Source organism: Nicotiana sylvestris, chromosome 4, assembly GCF_000393655.2.
Source record: "Nicotiana sylvestris chromosome 4, ASM39365v2, whole genome shotgun sequence".
Taxonomy (NCBI): domain Eukaryota; kingdom Viridiplantae; phylum Streptophyta; class Magnoliopsida; order Solanales; family Solanaceae; genus Nicotiana; species Nicotiana sylvestris.
In genome coordinates this window covers 64,236,256-64,251,306 of record NC_091060.1, presented here as the reverse complement: position 1 = coordinate 64,251,306, position 15,051 = coordinate 64,236,256, and the positions used below count along the sequence as shown (strand labels likewise).

Genomic DNA, 15,051 nt, shown 5'->3' with positions numbered 1-15,051 from the left:
TTTTACAACTGGAGAAAACACTTCATTGTAATCAATTCCCTCCTTTTGAGCATATCCTTTGGCCACCAATCTTGCTTTGTAGCGAACATCTACTTGGTTAGGAAATCCTTCCTTCTTTGCAAATACCCATTTGCACCCAATTGCTTTCTTTCCCTTCGGGAGATTGGCCAATCTCCATGTATGATTCTGATGAAGGGACTGTATTTCATCATTCATGGCAATCCTCCACTTATCTTCTTCTGAACTTTGGACAGCGTCTTTATAAGTAGTAGGAACATCATCAGCTACAATTGAGGTTGTCTCTATGAGACGAACAGGTTTCGTTATTGTTCTTTTTGTCCTGCTGGTTGCTATTGATTCAAGTTGTTGTTGAGGTTCCTGAGTTGGAATCTCCTCTACTGGCTCTCCTTCTAGAGGATAATCTTCATTTGTTTCCTCCTCTGCTTCTTGTGTAGGAAAAATAAATTTTCCCTCAAACTCCACCTGCTTAGAAGCACCTTCATTTTGTTTGGTATCTTCTGTTACCTTATTTACCATAGCAGATTCATCAAAGGTAACATCCCTGCTGAATATTACTTTCTTTGTCATAGGACACCATAAGCGATATCCTTTGACTCCAGAAGTAATTCCCATAAAAATAGCCTTCTTTGCCCTTGGATCCAATTTTGACTCCGTCACATGATAATATGCAGTTGAGCCAAACACGTGCAAAGAGTTATAATCTATAGCAGGTTTTCCATACCATTTTTCAAATGGTGTCTTGCCATCAATAGCAGCAGATGGTAGACGATTAATGAGGTGGCATGCATATGTAATTGCCTCAGCCCAAAATTCTTTGCCCAAGCCAGCATTGGACAACATACACCGTACCTTCTCCAGCAAGGTCCGGTTCATACGTTCTGCCACTCCATTCTGTTGTGGTGTATGTCTAACAGTGAAGTGTCGGACGATGCCATCATTTTCACAGACCTTATTGAAATGATCATTTTTGTATTCACCTCCATTGTCTGTGCGAATACACTTGATTCTCCTGCCTGTCTGATTCTCCACCATCGTCTTCCATTTGAGAAAAATTCCCAACACTTCATCTTTGCTCTTCATTGTATACACCCATACTCTTCGGGAAAAATCATCAACAAAGGTTACAAAATAGTGCTTCCCACCCAATGAAGGTGTTTTGGAAGGACCCCAAACATCAGAGTGTACATAATCCAAAATGCCTTTAGTATTATGGATCGCTGTACCAAATTTAACCCTTGTCTGTTTCCCTTTAACACAATGCTCACAAAACTCCAAGTTGCAAGCCTTTACTCCTTTTAACAATCCTTGATCTGATAGAGTTTTCAAGGATTTTCCTCCAGCATGTCCCAAGCGCATGTGCCATAGCTTGGTTGCTTCTGCCTCTTTGTCGTCACTGGATGTTACTGTCGCTGTCCCAATAACTGTACTGCCACGATAGCGGTACATATTATTATTCTTCCGATTAGCCTTCATTACCACTAGTGCACCGGAGCATACTCTCATCACTCCATTTTCTGCAATGATTTTGAACCCTTTTGATTCTAGGGCTCCCACAGAGATGAGATTCTTCTTCAAATCCGGTACATATCGAACATCTATCAATGTTCTGATCATTCCATCATGGTTCCTTAATCGTATTGAACCAATGCCATATGAGGTAAGAGGGCTGTTATCCGCTGTGTGGATGACTCCATATTCTCCTTCTTGAAATTCCACGAACCAGTCCCTGTTGGGACACATATGATAGCTACAAGCCGAGTCCATCAACCATATGTCTGATGATGTTGATGACTCTGTTGTAACTAATGAGAAGTCTGAATCATCACAATCAGCTACATTTGAATCCATAATAGCCTTTCCATTGTTATGTTTGGCCTTATTCTTCAACTTCGGACAGTCTTTCTTCCAGTGCCCTTTTTCTCGACAAAAGGCACATTCATCTTTGCTGGGTCTGGATCTTGACTTGGATCTTCCCTTCTTTGTCCTCGTTTGATTTTGAGGACGACCCCTCACAAACAGTGCTTCTCCTTCTCCGCCCTTCTGTTTTTCTCGCTTTCTTTGTTCATAGCTGTACAAAGCTGAACAAACTTCTCTGAGAGAAATTTCGTCATTTCCATGGAGTAGAGTAGTTTCAAGGTGCTCGTACTCATCAGGAAGTGACGCCAACAACATTAAGGCCAAGTCACCATCATCATAAGTTGTATCCATATTTTGCAAATCTGTGACCAACTTATTGAAACTGGTGATATGTTCATTCATCGTGGTACCAGGAACATAGGTGAAGTGAAACAGTCTTCTTCTTCATGTACAATTTATTTTGACTATTTTTCTTCAAAAATTTATCCTCCAGTGCTTTCCATAATTTACTTGCAGAAGTTTCCTTTGTGTATGGATATTTCTGCTCTCTAGCAAGGTAGGATCGAATGGTACCGCAAGCAACACGGTTGATAATTCTCCAATCTTCTTCTCCAATAACATCTGGTTTCTTTTCTTCAATGGCCAGATCTAGCCCTTGTTGAAAAAGGACATCTAGAACCTCGCCTTGCCACATCCCAAAATGTCCGGACCCGTCAAAAATTTCTACCGCAAATTTCGCATTTGACACAATTCTTGTCATAAGCGAAGATGCCAATGATGACGTATTGTTGACACTTGATGTAGATTCTTCTTGTTTATTGTCCCCCATATTTGACACAAATATTATTTAATAGCTGACGACACAAATCAAGATTATTTCCTTTCTGATGTAGAAGATCAGACTAAGCTGCAACTACAGAGCATACTCAGACAGAACCTTGACTCAGTTACCAAGATAAATCTTTTCTGATGTGGAAGATCAGACTATGCTGCAACCACAGAGCATACTTAGACAGTACCTTGGCTCTGATACCAATTGTTGCGGAAGCCAAATGTATATAGTGTGAATAAGTCACAACTACTATACCAAAAATTATGACAGCCACCAAATAATAAATAAGACAATAAAGCAACAATAAAGAGAACACCAGAATTTACGAGGTTCGGCTAATTTTGCCTACTCCTCGGACACAACCAATATTTTATTTCACTCCAAAAATACAAGTGAAATAATACTAAAGAGAGAAGATACAAATGCCTTAAACAGATGAGAAGACAAATGAGAGGTGTATATAAATCCTAAACATTAAGCCTTCTTTTATAGGGGGGAAATCCCCCCAACTTTTGTTTTCCCACCGATGTGGGACAAACATTTTGTCAAATTCAACAGGATAAACCATCAACACATAGCAAACTACAGTATTCCTCCAATACGTGATTTCACACTCTATATCCTCCGGTTCTATCTCCATATCATACGATCTCCATCCTTTTCAGGACTTACAAATCCAAGCTTAAATCTTGCATTTGATATTTTTGAAATGTCAAATTATCCCAGATTGATTCTGCATGTGCTTGCTTACCATTTTCCTCGACTTCATCTGCCCAGAATAGTTTGCTCCCACTTCCCTGGCTTTTGACAGCACAATTTCATTCACTTACTCTCTCCTTCAATGGTGTATTTACCTTCTCCTTTGCCGTGGTTTCGTTAACTTTTGATGGCTTTGAATTTGCAGAACTCTAACTTCCTCAGTTATTGTTTTATCTATTTTTGCCGGATTTTGCATTTTTTGTTGGATTCCTGTTTGTGCATCTTGGCTAACCTGCTTGCCCGTTGCTTTCTGGATTGGAATTTGGACAGGGATGCCGGTCTTCGCTCTCCTCCCAATGGATGGCGTATGTTAAGCTTAACGTGCGCCAAGAGAGTTCTCAGTCCTCATGCAGCTATTTTTATACATATTATTATTATTATTATTATTATTATTATTATTATTATTATTACTATTACTACTACTGACCTCGCCTTAAAAGTTCAATTTTGACCCCATCAGCCCAGATGAGAATGGCCGTCCAGCGGAGAATGCCCGTCCAAAATCTCAGCATTGAACCACGTGGCAATCCCACCAGCATTTTTGGAAACCTGCCGGCAACCCCGTTGGTGATGACATTTGTTTCAGTGTATTTATTAATTTTGCTAGTCCTGCAAAAGGGATTAAAACTACAGCATTATTTTATGCCTTAAAATATAATGCAATTTAAGTTCAATGAGGTGCAAACTACGTCACCTGACATGTGTTTACTTGCAAGTACGAGCTAAATAATTACACGAAAGTGACCAATATCTACTACGTTCAGACCGTTTTCATTACACCGTTTTCTCTTTTTCAATTTTTGAAAATTGCGTTTTATTAACAAATAAAGTCAGTTGAAGATGTATTTCTATCAGCAAAAACAAAACAAAAAAGATGTACCATTAGTTAATTATCAGTAACTTTTTTTATTCGGCTATTCGTCTTCTTCCCAAATCCAGATTCAACTAGGCACAATGTTTTTCATAATCCAACTTTTCGAAGAGTTTATGTTATGTGCAGACGTGCAGTTACAGTGCACAATTTTCCACATTATTGTCAAGTTAAGTAGATAGTAAAAATACACTATCAATGTTTTGAGTCGAAATTACACCACCAAATATGTTTATATAGAGCTACTTGCTACTCGATAATGCATAAAAAATGTTCTTTTTATATTATTTGTAGCATAATATAAAATTGTTAGGAATGGAAGGACTGCTTCGCTAGCTTGACTGAGACCTATACTACCATATAGTGGGACTGCTTGGAAAGAGACTCTTAGATGTTTCACATCCTTCCTTGTAATTCCACCCTAATCTTTTATTCTTCTCATCATTCTGTTTTAGAGACAAAGATCAAATAGATGGGAAATTGTCAAGCAATAGATGCAGCTGCACTAGTAATACAACACCCAAGTGGAAAAATAGAGAGGACGGATTGGCCAGTGAGTGCTAATGAGGTGATGAAAATGAATCCTGGTCATTATGTTACTCTCGTTATTCCACTCCCTAACTCTGCCTCTGGTCAGGATAAAACTGTACCTTTTACCAGAGTTAAACTTCTTCGGCCAACTGATACTTTAGTTCTTGGTAGAGTATATCGACTTGTTACAACTCAAGGTACTTCTTTCTTTCACTTCATAATTCTTTCATCTAATTTGGGGTTCATCGGTTAGTTTTTCTTGCTTCATGTGATTATATGTTGTTCTTGTCATGGTTATAGAGGTGATGAAGGTACTAAGAGCTAAGAAACATGGAAAGATGAGGAAGAAGCAGCAAGAATTGAAGGAAAATTCAGAGAATCAGAGGTCAAGTTGTGAGCTTGAAGCTGGAAATTCTGAACCAGACAAGGATAGTGAGGTAACTTTTTTGAACCAATTCACTTCTATATTTCTTTTCTAAAATTCTCTATGTACCAAATAGTGTTATCAGGGAAAAAGATAAACAAAGAAAATTTCTCAAGTCCTCAAATATTGAATTAAAGAGTGGGTCTCTCGTGCATTATGTTGTATCCGAATTTCAAAATGGATAGCATAGTTGATGATATTATTTATTTACAAGAATTGTGGGCTCACTATTTACTCAAATTTGATCATTTACAGGCTTTAGAACATGAAAGACAGAAGCAAAGGCCTGGGATGTCACACTCTGCTGCTGCAAGGTCCAAATCATGGCGTCCTTCTTTGCAGAGTATTTCAGAATCCAGCAGCTGACTATACTTGTGACTGAAATATCGGCAGTGGAACTCTTTATAATCGTAGAATGTAGACTCAAGGAACCAACAGAAGGCCAATCACTTCTTTAGTACATGGGTACCGTGGACACCGGCGGATTCAGAATTTAGATGTTATGGGTTCACAAACGTATATTTAGCTCTATCTAAACTTGATTTTAACACATACATTATAGAGTTCGATTGCGAAGTACTGGGTTAATGAACCCATAAATCGATTGTTGGATCCGCCGTTGGTTGTTGAATGATAATACCTCTGTGTAAATTACAATGGACCTGCGATCATCCCTTCTGGGCAAAATATTCCATAATGAAAATACATGTTCTGCATAACTCTAGCGGTATTCTTGTGGAAGCATAAACTGGATAAACAAATACTAGAATAATCATGATTACAGACACATATATAAATGGGAGTTTCCTTTTTATTTCCATTGTTTGCATTTCCAAGAATCACTTTCCAGATCAAAATAATTATGAGCCCAAAATTGGGACGTTTGTGCAGCTAAAGGCACTCTTGGAGTCTTGGAGTTAAGTTTCTTCTCTTTGAGAGCCAAGATCATGTCTTAATTTCCCATACAATTGTCCAAAATGTCGTTAAATATCTGCCAGAACTTACCAAAAGTAAATGAATAACAGCAAATTTGAACTTTTAAGTTGCTTTATTTTTGTGATAACTACCGATCATTTGATCATTTAGTATATTCTTTTTTGGTTTAACTAGTTTCGCTTCACGTGCATTGCACGTGTATGCCAAATCATGTAGTATATAACTATTTGGTTTTGTTAATTAAAACAAAAGAGGTGTGAATAGAAAATGGTGGGAAAAGAAACATAGGGAAATGAAATTTTGAATTAGTCCCTTTTACAAAGGAACTTTATCCTCGTTGCAACGACGGCTAAAGGGTAAGGCAGCCTAAGAAGTGGCTTTAGGCCCCCGAGCCCCATTTTCCATTGGTTATAATATATATAAAAAAATTAATTATCTTAAGGTTAAAAAGTATAATTTTTAATACAACAAACGAAAAGAAAATTTTAAATTGTTACTAATGTTGACAATTGAGATTTGAATAACCCGATTCGTGTAAAAATATCTTTCATTTTTTATTTAGTGGGTAAAAATTAAGATCACTAAATGATAAAATTTTAAAAAAATATTGACTTAACATAGATTAATATATAATGGTCACTATGACATGATAGTTTAAACTTATTTTCCAAATTATATAGTGTTAAAAGAAATATTAACGGTAGAAGATAAGGCTCTAATTCATATACTCAATAAGATAATAAGGCTTTATTTTGCTTCCAAATTCCTATAGTCCTTATGAAATATATTACTATACCAGTTCATCCAAGGAAAGAAGTTTTTCTAAATTAAAAATTGATAAAATCTTGTATAAGATCAACAATGTTTTACAACAAGCTAAATGGATCAGATTAGCATATTCTCAGTTGAGAAAAATTATTAGAATAACTCGATTATAAGAAAATTATTACTAATAATTTCGCATCTAAAAAAGATAGGAAAATAAATTTCTAATATATATATATATATATATATATATATATATATATATATATATATATATATATTTAAAAATAAGTCCTTTTATCAAAATTTTGCTTTAGGCTATCAATAATGTTGAGCCGCCCCGGCCTCATTGGATAGGAAGAGGAAAACTCCAATGCTTATATATAGAAGCACTTCTAGCTCTTAAAGAGTTGAGAAGAGAGCAAGTCTCGCGCTGTCGTCGTTCGCTCGGCTTCGGATTTGGTCAATTGATTTGATTGATATTTTTTTGGACCAAATTTAGTTTTCATTTTCATCATTTAATATTTCCTTTACTAATATTTTTGCGGGGAAAATTATTAAACTCGTGGCACTTCCAACGGTCATATTCGCGGCCAACCATTCTGTTTAACAGAAATTTTGTCGAATAGATACTTCTTCAACCGAACAGGCACCTTTACACCTGTTGGAACTCAACTCTGTTGGCTATAAATAGAGAGGCTCACCCTTATTTTTCACCACCGAAAATCTGAATGGTTATCTCGTTCTATCTTGGGAGGAATTAATCTGAAATCTTGGGCAACTGTGAGGGGATTAAATTCCTTAAGGACACACAAGAAAATTGTGGGCTCGGAATTTTTTCTGTTTTGTTTTCTTAAACGAACGTTTTCTAGTTTTCTGGTTTTGAATACAGAGAAGTAACAATGATTATATAAAATAATGCCATTATAATTAAAACTTGCGTTAATAATATGCATGAAAAAATAAAGTATGAGTTTATGCAAGGATAAGTGTGGATCGTCGTATGGTAATTGTTCGTCCTCTTCAATAATACTATGACTGATTTATTTGATTCCTCAATTACGTCGCATCAATATCTTCAAGTTCATGTATATCTTGAATAATTAAACTCTTTTATGTTCTCGCTTTTCCTATCAATCTTGACAAGAAAAGTGAGTTATTAATATTTACTCTCTTGTAGCATTGGCAAGACGAATATGGTGGCTCATCTTTAACCTATAATATGAATCTTACACATAAACATTAAATTCAAGTAATGCCAAATATGATTCTTTCCTTCATAATATATGTGATGCACTTTAACTGAGCATGGAGTTTCAAAAGGAAAGATTTTTTTTTTAAACTTGTGGTTTAAATAAACCATAAATATCTGTGTGGCTATAAATTATTTAATTAAGGGTAAAATAAATTGTTTGAAGTAATATTATTTCTATGTATAAAATGTGTATCGCATAAATTGGGACAAAAGGAGCTATTGTGCTTCTCTCTCAAGAGGCACCAAATTCAGAAAAGGTCATCAATTTTAGAATAATTTAAAAGTATAAATATTGTTTAATCTCATGATCCCAAAATAATAAATCAAGTTTCAAGTACAGATATGATTCTTCCAAAAAAAATATTTATCATCCATCAATTTGAAATAACCATAATCTTTTTAACATAGTTATGATAGCTTTTTGATTTTTTTTATTAGGCTGCGAGATAAGCATACTAAAATGTCATCCTTATATTTAGCATGAATCTCAAGATCAGCGCACATTGGATTTGCAACATAAATCATCTCTCTGACAAGTTATGAGAAGTTGTAACCATTTTCTTCTTCTTTTTATTGAATAGTGCTATTATACTTTTGCATGCTATGAAATAAATTATTGAGAAAATTATTTAGATTATATTCCCCATTTTTGCGAAAACATTTCATGAGATAGAGATTGCCACCATATTTGATCTCTGTTAATAAGACCAACTTCATTTAATTTTCAAGCCAGGCCAACAACATAATTCTAGCCATTGGAATTGTCATAAGTATTTCAAAGCACTGACAATATCACACAATACCATGACCACACAACTTTATGTTTATACCTTTAGAATGAGTATGCGATCGATGACAATACATCCTTCAGTAGATCGACGACAGCATATATGAGATATCTACTATCCTAACATGTGCTTCTTTTCTTCATAATTACAAAAAATGGAGGATGATTAAAAATAAGTAAAAAAGAGAAGAAATAGAACCCAATTTTGCCGCATTCTTCTTGTTCACTTTAAATTTTTTGATGTCATCTCTTTGACTATCCAATATTCTAGTACAGTAATCCATATGTTGAGATGTGGAATCTTTTCATTTTCGTAAGCTAACTCTGAAGCCATCATATAGAGGTACATAAGAGCTTTGCGTCCTATTCCTATTTGAACTTTCTTTTTAGTAGAAATCAGATTCTCCAACTTCCTTGGTCAATATATCGCTTTTGTATAGGTTTATACAATCATCTAAATATTCAATAACACTTATGAAAATTTCAGAACCTCTATATAGAATCACCACCTTTCTGTGCAAGAAATTGTGGAGAAGGCCAATCAAATTCCCACTGGAAAAGAAAAGATACTTGAACAATTAACTCCATGATATACGGCGATTCCATTCATGAGTTAACTGAAATGAACAAATATCTTCGTCACTGTAATAACATAGGTGTAAGGAGGAAGTTCAATTTAATGGTAAGTCATGTGAGTCAACAAGCATCAAATTCGACGAAGAGGACCTTATTCATATAAGTGAACCAACGGTTCTACCAAATAATGTTCTTGTCAGAATATATAATCCTTACTTTGCTACACCAATGTACGGTCAAAAAGTGCCTCTTCGATTCATTTCTACAGCGAAGAGTGAAATTATGTTTCTAGCCAATAAAATAAAGAGAATTATTGGTTCATAATGTTTCATACTTCTTCGAAACTGAAATGGTTTCTTCAAAACCAAAAGTTGCCACTTGTCACTGTAAGCACGTGATTTTTGCCCTATATGAGAATTACTCCCAAAAATAAAAAAAATAATAAATAAAATGATTTTTTCTTTGGTGTGCAATTTTGTGATATTTTGAATAATTATTTGTATTTGTCTGTGCGTGTTTATTTGCTAAATTAATAAAATACAAAAATATGTCGCATTTTGCATATAGGATTTAATTCCACAATTGTTAATAATTAGATATGTTTTACAAAAAATTTAAAAAAAATTATTACGAAAATAGGCATCGTTTGCATTTTTAGCATTTAATGTTCAAATATACAATTTTATGCTTAATTATTATTTAATTGTGCGTTAATTGATATTGGGAGTTAATTTGCGCTTTTATGACTTAATTTAGTTCTTAATAATAGTTTAAGTATTTTTATAATTTAGTTTTAGAAAATAAAAGAAGAAAAGAGAGCGAAAATATAAAGAGAGTAGGAATTGAGCCTCTTCTTCGATTTCAAGCCACAGGCCCAAAAAATGGCCCAACCTTCCCTATGACCCAGTCCATTTTGAACTGGGTCGACCCAGTCCATAACCCAACACCCCTATTATTGTACAAACAAAATAAAACAAAAAAAAAGTAAGAAAACCCTAAAAATGCCTAAAGCATCCGCCCCCCTATTCTTCTTCTTCTTTCTCAAAACTCCAAAGCACAACCATGGCTGCCTTTGACCCCACTCCCTCTCGTCCAAACACCATCAACAAACAGTTCGTCATGACCAAACGACCCCAAGAACCATAGCTACTGCTGTCCGCGTAGCTATCTCTGCGTCGTCACTTCATCTTCTTCGTCTTTCGTCAAGCTCGAGCTTGAGCTCGACATCCATGGCTGCCCAGCTCCACCAAGCAGTCCGCCATTGCCTTCGTCGACCGCTCGCTTCCATGGTAGCTGATTCCGCGTCAACTTCTGCTGCTTCATCGTCCAAACCCCACCGGCGCAGCTGCAACTTCATCGATCAAACCCCACCGGCGCAGCTGCTACTTCATCGATCAAACACCACTGGCGCCGCTGCTTCTCCTGCCTCGTCGTGGCAGCTGGGTATGTCTCCTCCATCGTGCTGCTGCTACCGTTGTTGGTTCGCCGGAGCTGGGTCGTCGTTGTTGCTGCCGGCGCTGCTGCTTCACGATTCCATGCTTCGGCTCTTGCTTCGTCTTCTTCGTTATGTCAAAGTTTCGTTGGTTTCATTTAGAGTTCATTCGATGTTCGTCGTTGGTCATTTACGGTTAGTTGTTCTAAGTTTTATTTTTGTCCATATTTTTTTTGATATTTTCCGAATCCAAACTCGTTAAATGATTCAATTCTTGTCTTGTTCGTTGTTCATCATTGAAATAATTTTCTAATGTGTTCATGTGTTTGATTGAATTAATTTTCAGATTTCAAAATAGAAGTTTAATTAGTTGTTTTCATATTCATTTCATGCTTGTATTATTGTCTAAATGAATATTTGTTAGTTTGATGTTTGTTAGATTCAAATTGAAATTTAATTAACTATTTCTTCAATTTGTTTCATGAGTTTATGTATTGTTAGAAATTGTTAATATTGTTAAGTTCAAGCTTAAGTTCATAATTGTTTATTCGTCGATCTTGTTATTTGTCTAAAAAGAATTTAGTTGTGTTAAAGGAATATATTGATTTAATCGTTTAATCCGTCATGTTTGTTGTGTTAAAATAGATTCATTCATGTTCATACTTTGTTTGGATGATCTTGAATCCGAATTTTGTATAGTTTGATTTCTTGTTTACCATTTATGATTATTTCTTGAATTGTTCTCATAATCTTATTTAAAGTTTAATATAAGAATTGTTTGTTGTAATGTTGTTAGAGTTGATTTTAAGTTCAATATGATTGAATTTAGAAATCTTCATACTTTGTTTGTTGTTGTTGTTGAATCCGAAAATAGGATTGTTTGTTGCTAAAATATTGTTCAATCAAATTTTAGTTGTTCTTTGTTGTTCAATTTGTGTTCATGTGATTTGTTGTTGAAATGTTGTTAAAATCGTGTTCATGTGATATTGTTGTTATGATGTTCATCCGTGTTCATATTGTTGTTTGAACATTGTTAGAAATTGATCATATTGTCTATATTTTGGTTAAGTTTGATTAATTGATGTGTTATAGCTGATGGGTAGTTTGGTAAATTTGTAATACGTTCAGGGGTAGTTTGGTAATTTCAGTAAGGTCGGAAGGGGTAGTTTAGGAATTGTACATTTTGTAATTGTTTATTTGAAGCATGGGGGACAAAATGAAATGGGGTGGGTTGTGATATGATTATTTAATATAAAGGGGGGACAAGATTTAATTTAAAGGGGAATCTTGCATTATTTTAAATGAAGCATGGGGGACAAAATGAAATGGGGTGGTGTGATATGTTTATTTAATGTAATGGGGATGAGTGAGAAGATAATGGGTTTGGTAGAGAAAATGGGTTGATTTTAATTGATTAAAAAGATTTATGGGTTGGGGGATATATAGAGAGGTCTTGAATCAGATTTAGGGAGAAAAAAAGAGAAGAGAGAAAATTCCGAAAAAAAATATTAAGACTTTAGAAAAACAAAAAGAAAAACATTCTGGAAAGTCAAAAGAAGAAGAATATACACCTGATATATAGTCCAAATATTCTGAGATACGGATTGAGAAATTAAGGGTTAAACACTAACTAGTCTTTCAAAAATCTGAAAAGTTTCCCTTTGCTTCTGTCCGTTGGTTGTTGTTGTTTCCGGATTTTGTCTTGATTTTAAAATCTGTCACTAAGTTTCTCGTCGCTGGTTGTTACTAGTTGCTGGGATTGCTGTTGTTGTATGCTACTGAATTTCTGCTGATCTCTCACTTTTCTTTTGCTTCCAATATCAGGTACACAACTGACACGCTGATTATTGTAAACTGAAACAGGAAGCATGAATACGAAAAATGAAGAATTGAAGTTCTAAATTTATTTTGAATTATATTCTTAATTTTATTTGTATATATAAATTATTTAGCTTACAAAAATCGGAATCATGTAGCTATTTAATGTATATATAGTGGAACATCCAACGATAGCTTAACGGATGAACTATCTATATATTGCTTAAAAATAAATAAATGGTGTAGTAACTCCGTCTAAGTTAAAAATCAAACGAATAGACCATTTCGGAACTTATAAGAAAATTGTTTAGGTAAATAATATTGATTAATTCCAGCATATAATTGTTTTAGATTAAAATTAGATTGCCAAGTTTTTTTTTAATTTGACAAACTGAGAACATGCCTAGTATAATATAATTAGGTAGTAATACGTGAGCCTGTGCCCGTACTGGCAACGGACTGCCTTGCTTGTATCATTTTTTCAGAATTTACGAATCATATTCGAAACTCAACTATAATAACTCAAGCATGTAAATAAATTAAGACCTTTTCTCTTTCGTTTTTGTAGAGACAATTTTAATAGAAAATGTAGGCACTTTAGGATTATCCTGATAAAAATAAATGAGATGAGCCTCGCCAAATAAAACGCACAAATTGCGGGGCCCTCGATAAATGTTTAATTAAAATTACTTAGACTTCGGGATGAGCCGTTTAGCAAAATTCCACGGCCTTACCCAGAAATAATAATACGATAATTGCTTCAGGCGTGCATTTTAATAATCTTACCTTCTTAAATTCGGGTGCGCATTTATGTGACCCAAATCCAAATCTCAACGGAGTCGGAATGTATTAACAACCATGGGCGCATTGATTGTGACATGGTTCGAAATGCATTTTTACAATGTTGCAATTCCATAAAAAATAAATAATAATAAAAGCGGTTTTAAACTTAATGAAAGCACATAAGTAATAACATGTAATAAATCAGATATCTAGCCATTATAACAATTTAAGCGACCGTGCTAGAACCACGGGATTCGAGGGTGCCTAACACCTTCCCTCGGGTCAACAGAATTCCTTACTTAGAATTTCTGGTTCGCAGACTTCATTTGGAAAGTCGAATATTTTCCTCGATTTGGGATTCAAGATAAACCGGTGACTTGGGACACCAAAAGCCAAACCTTTCCCAAGTGGCGACTCTGAATTAAATAAATAATCCCATTTCGAATATTGTCACTTAAATTGGAAAAAACTCCCTCGCGCATTCAACCCTTCGGGGCAGGCGCGTTAAAAGGAGGTGTGACAGCTCTGGCGACTCTGCTGGGGAACTTAACCCAAGAACCACTGGTTCAGGGTTCAAGAATTCGAGCTTAGAATAATTGTTATATTTGGCTTTATTATCTGATCTTTATTACATGTTTTTGCATAACGTGCTAAATGTTGTCTTTTACCGCTTTGATATTATCTGAACTGTATATAAACTGTGCCGAAACCCTTCTCTTCTTACCTCCGGGGAGAAGCTCGCTGGTCGAGACTCCCTATTCTGTTAGTGTCAATACCTGAAATAAGAAAGAGGTCGGACAAGTTACAAAGCCGGACGATCTCGCGGGTCCCCGGTACGTAGCCCCCTCCTCGACTCGAGTTGTCCGCTCGAGTACACAGTCTAGAACAAATACCCAGGTTATAAACCTAGTATAACGAAACCTCATGCCGGATCCCTAGTAGGAACGCTTATTTGCATCATGTTGCATTTGACGTAGGGGACTCAACACAGGGGTTGGGTCCGTCTAGGACAGGCAACCTAAAATGAAAAGACCATCCTGCTACATCCCGTTTGTTGGCGCATTTATTTGCTTCAGATCTGCGTGCTGACCGGTTTCTAAAAAAATAATAAAAAAAAAGGAAAGAGAAAATAGCAGCGTAGGGAGATAATTACTTATTTTGGAAAAGATAAAACCAATGTCCTAGTAGTGTCAAAACCTCACCGGAATTTTCTAAAAAAAAAAAAGAAAACAAAGTGAAAACAAAATTTGTCTTTTAGTTTGATATATAAAAACAAAAACAAAAACAAAAAAAAAACAAAAATTTCCTTTTAATCACTTTCAAAATCCAAAAACGGGTATTTATCTAAAAGTAAAAAAAGGGAGAAAAATCAAAACTGAAAAAAAAAAGAAAAAAAAAGAAAGA

At 35.1% G+C, this 15,051-nt stretch overlaps 1 protein-coding gene across 1 annotated transcript; it reads left to right on the top strand.

The window, feature by feature from the left end:
* The first annotated feature begins 4,606 nt into the window (after window positions 1-4,606).
* On the top strand, window positions 4,607-6,014 carry LOC104214361 (uncharacterized). Its single transcript, XM_009764017.2, has 3 exons — window positions 4,607-5,068; window positions 5,172-5,308; window positions 5,551-6,014. Exons 1-3 carry the CDS (start codon window positions 4,813-4,815, stop codon window positions 5,659-5,661), a joined length of 504 nt encoding a protein of 167 aa, XP_009762319.1. The 5' UTR covers window positions 4,607-4,812; the 3' UTR covers window positions 5,662-6,014.
* The last annotated feature ends 9,037 nt before the right edge of the window (window positions 6,015-15,051 follow it).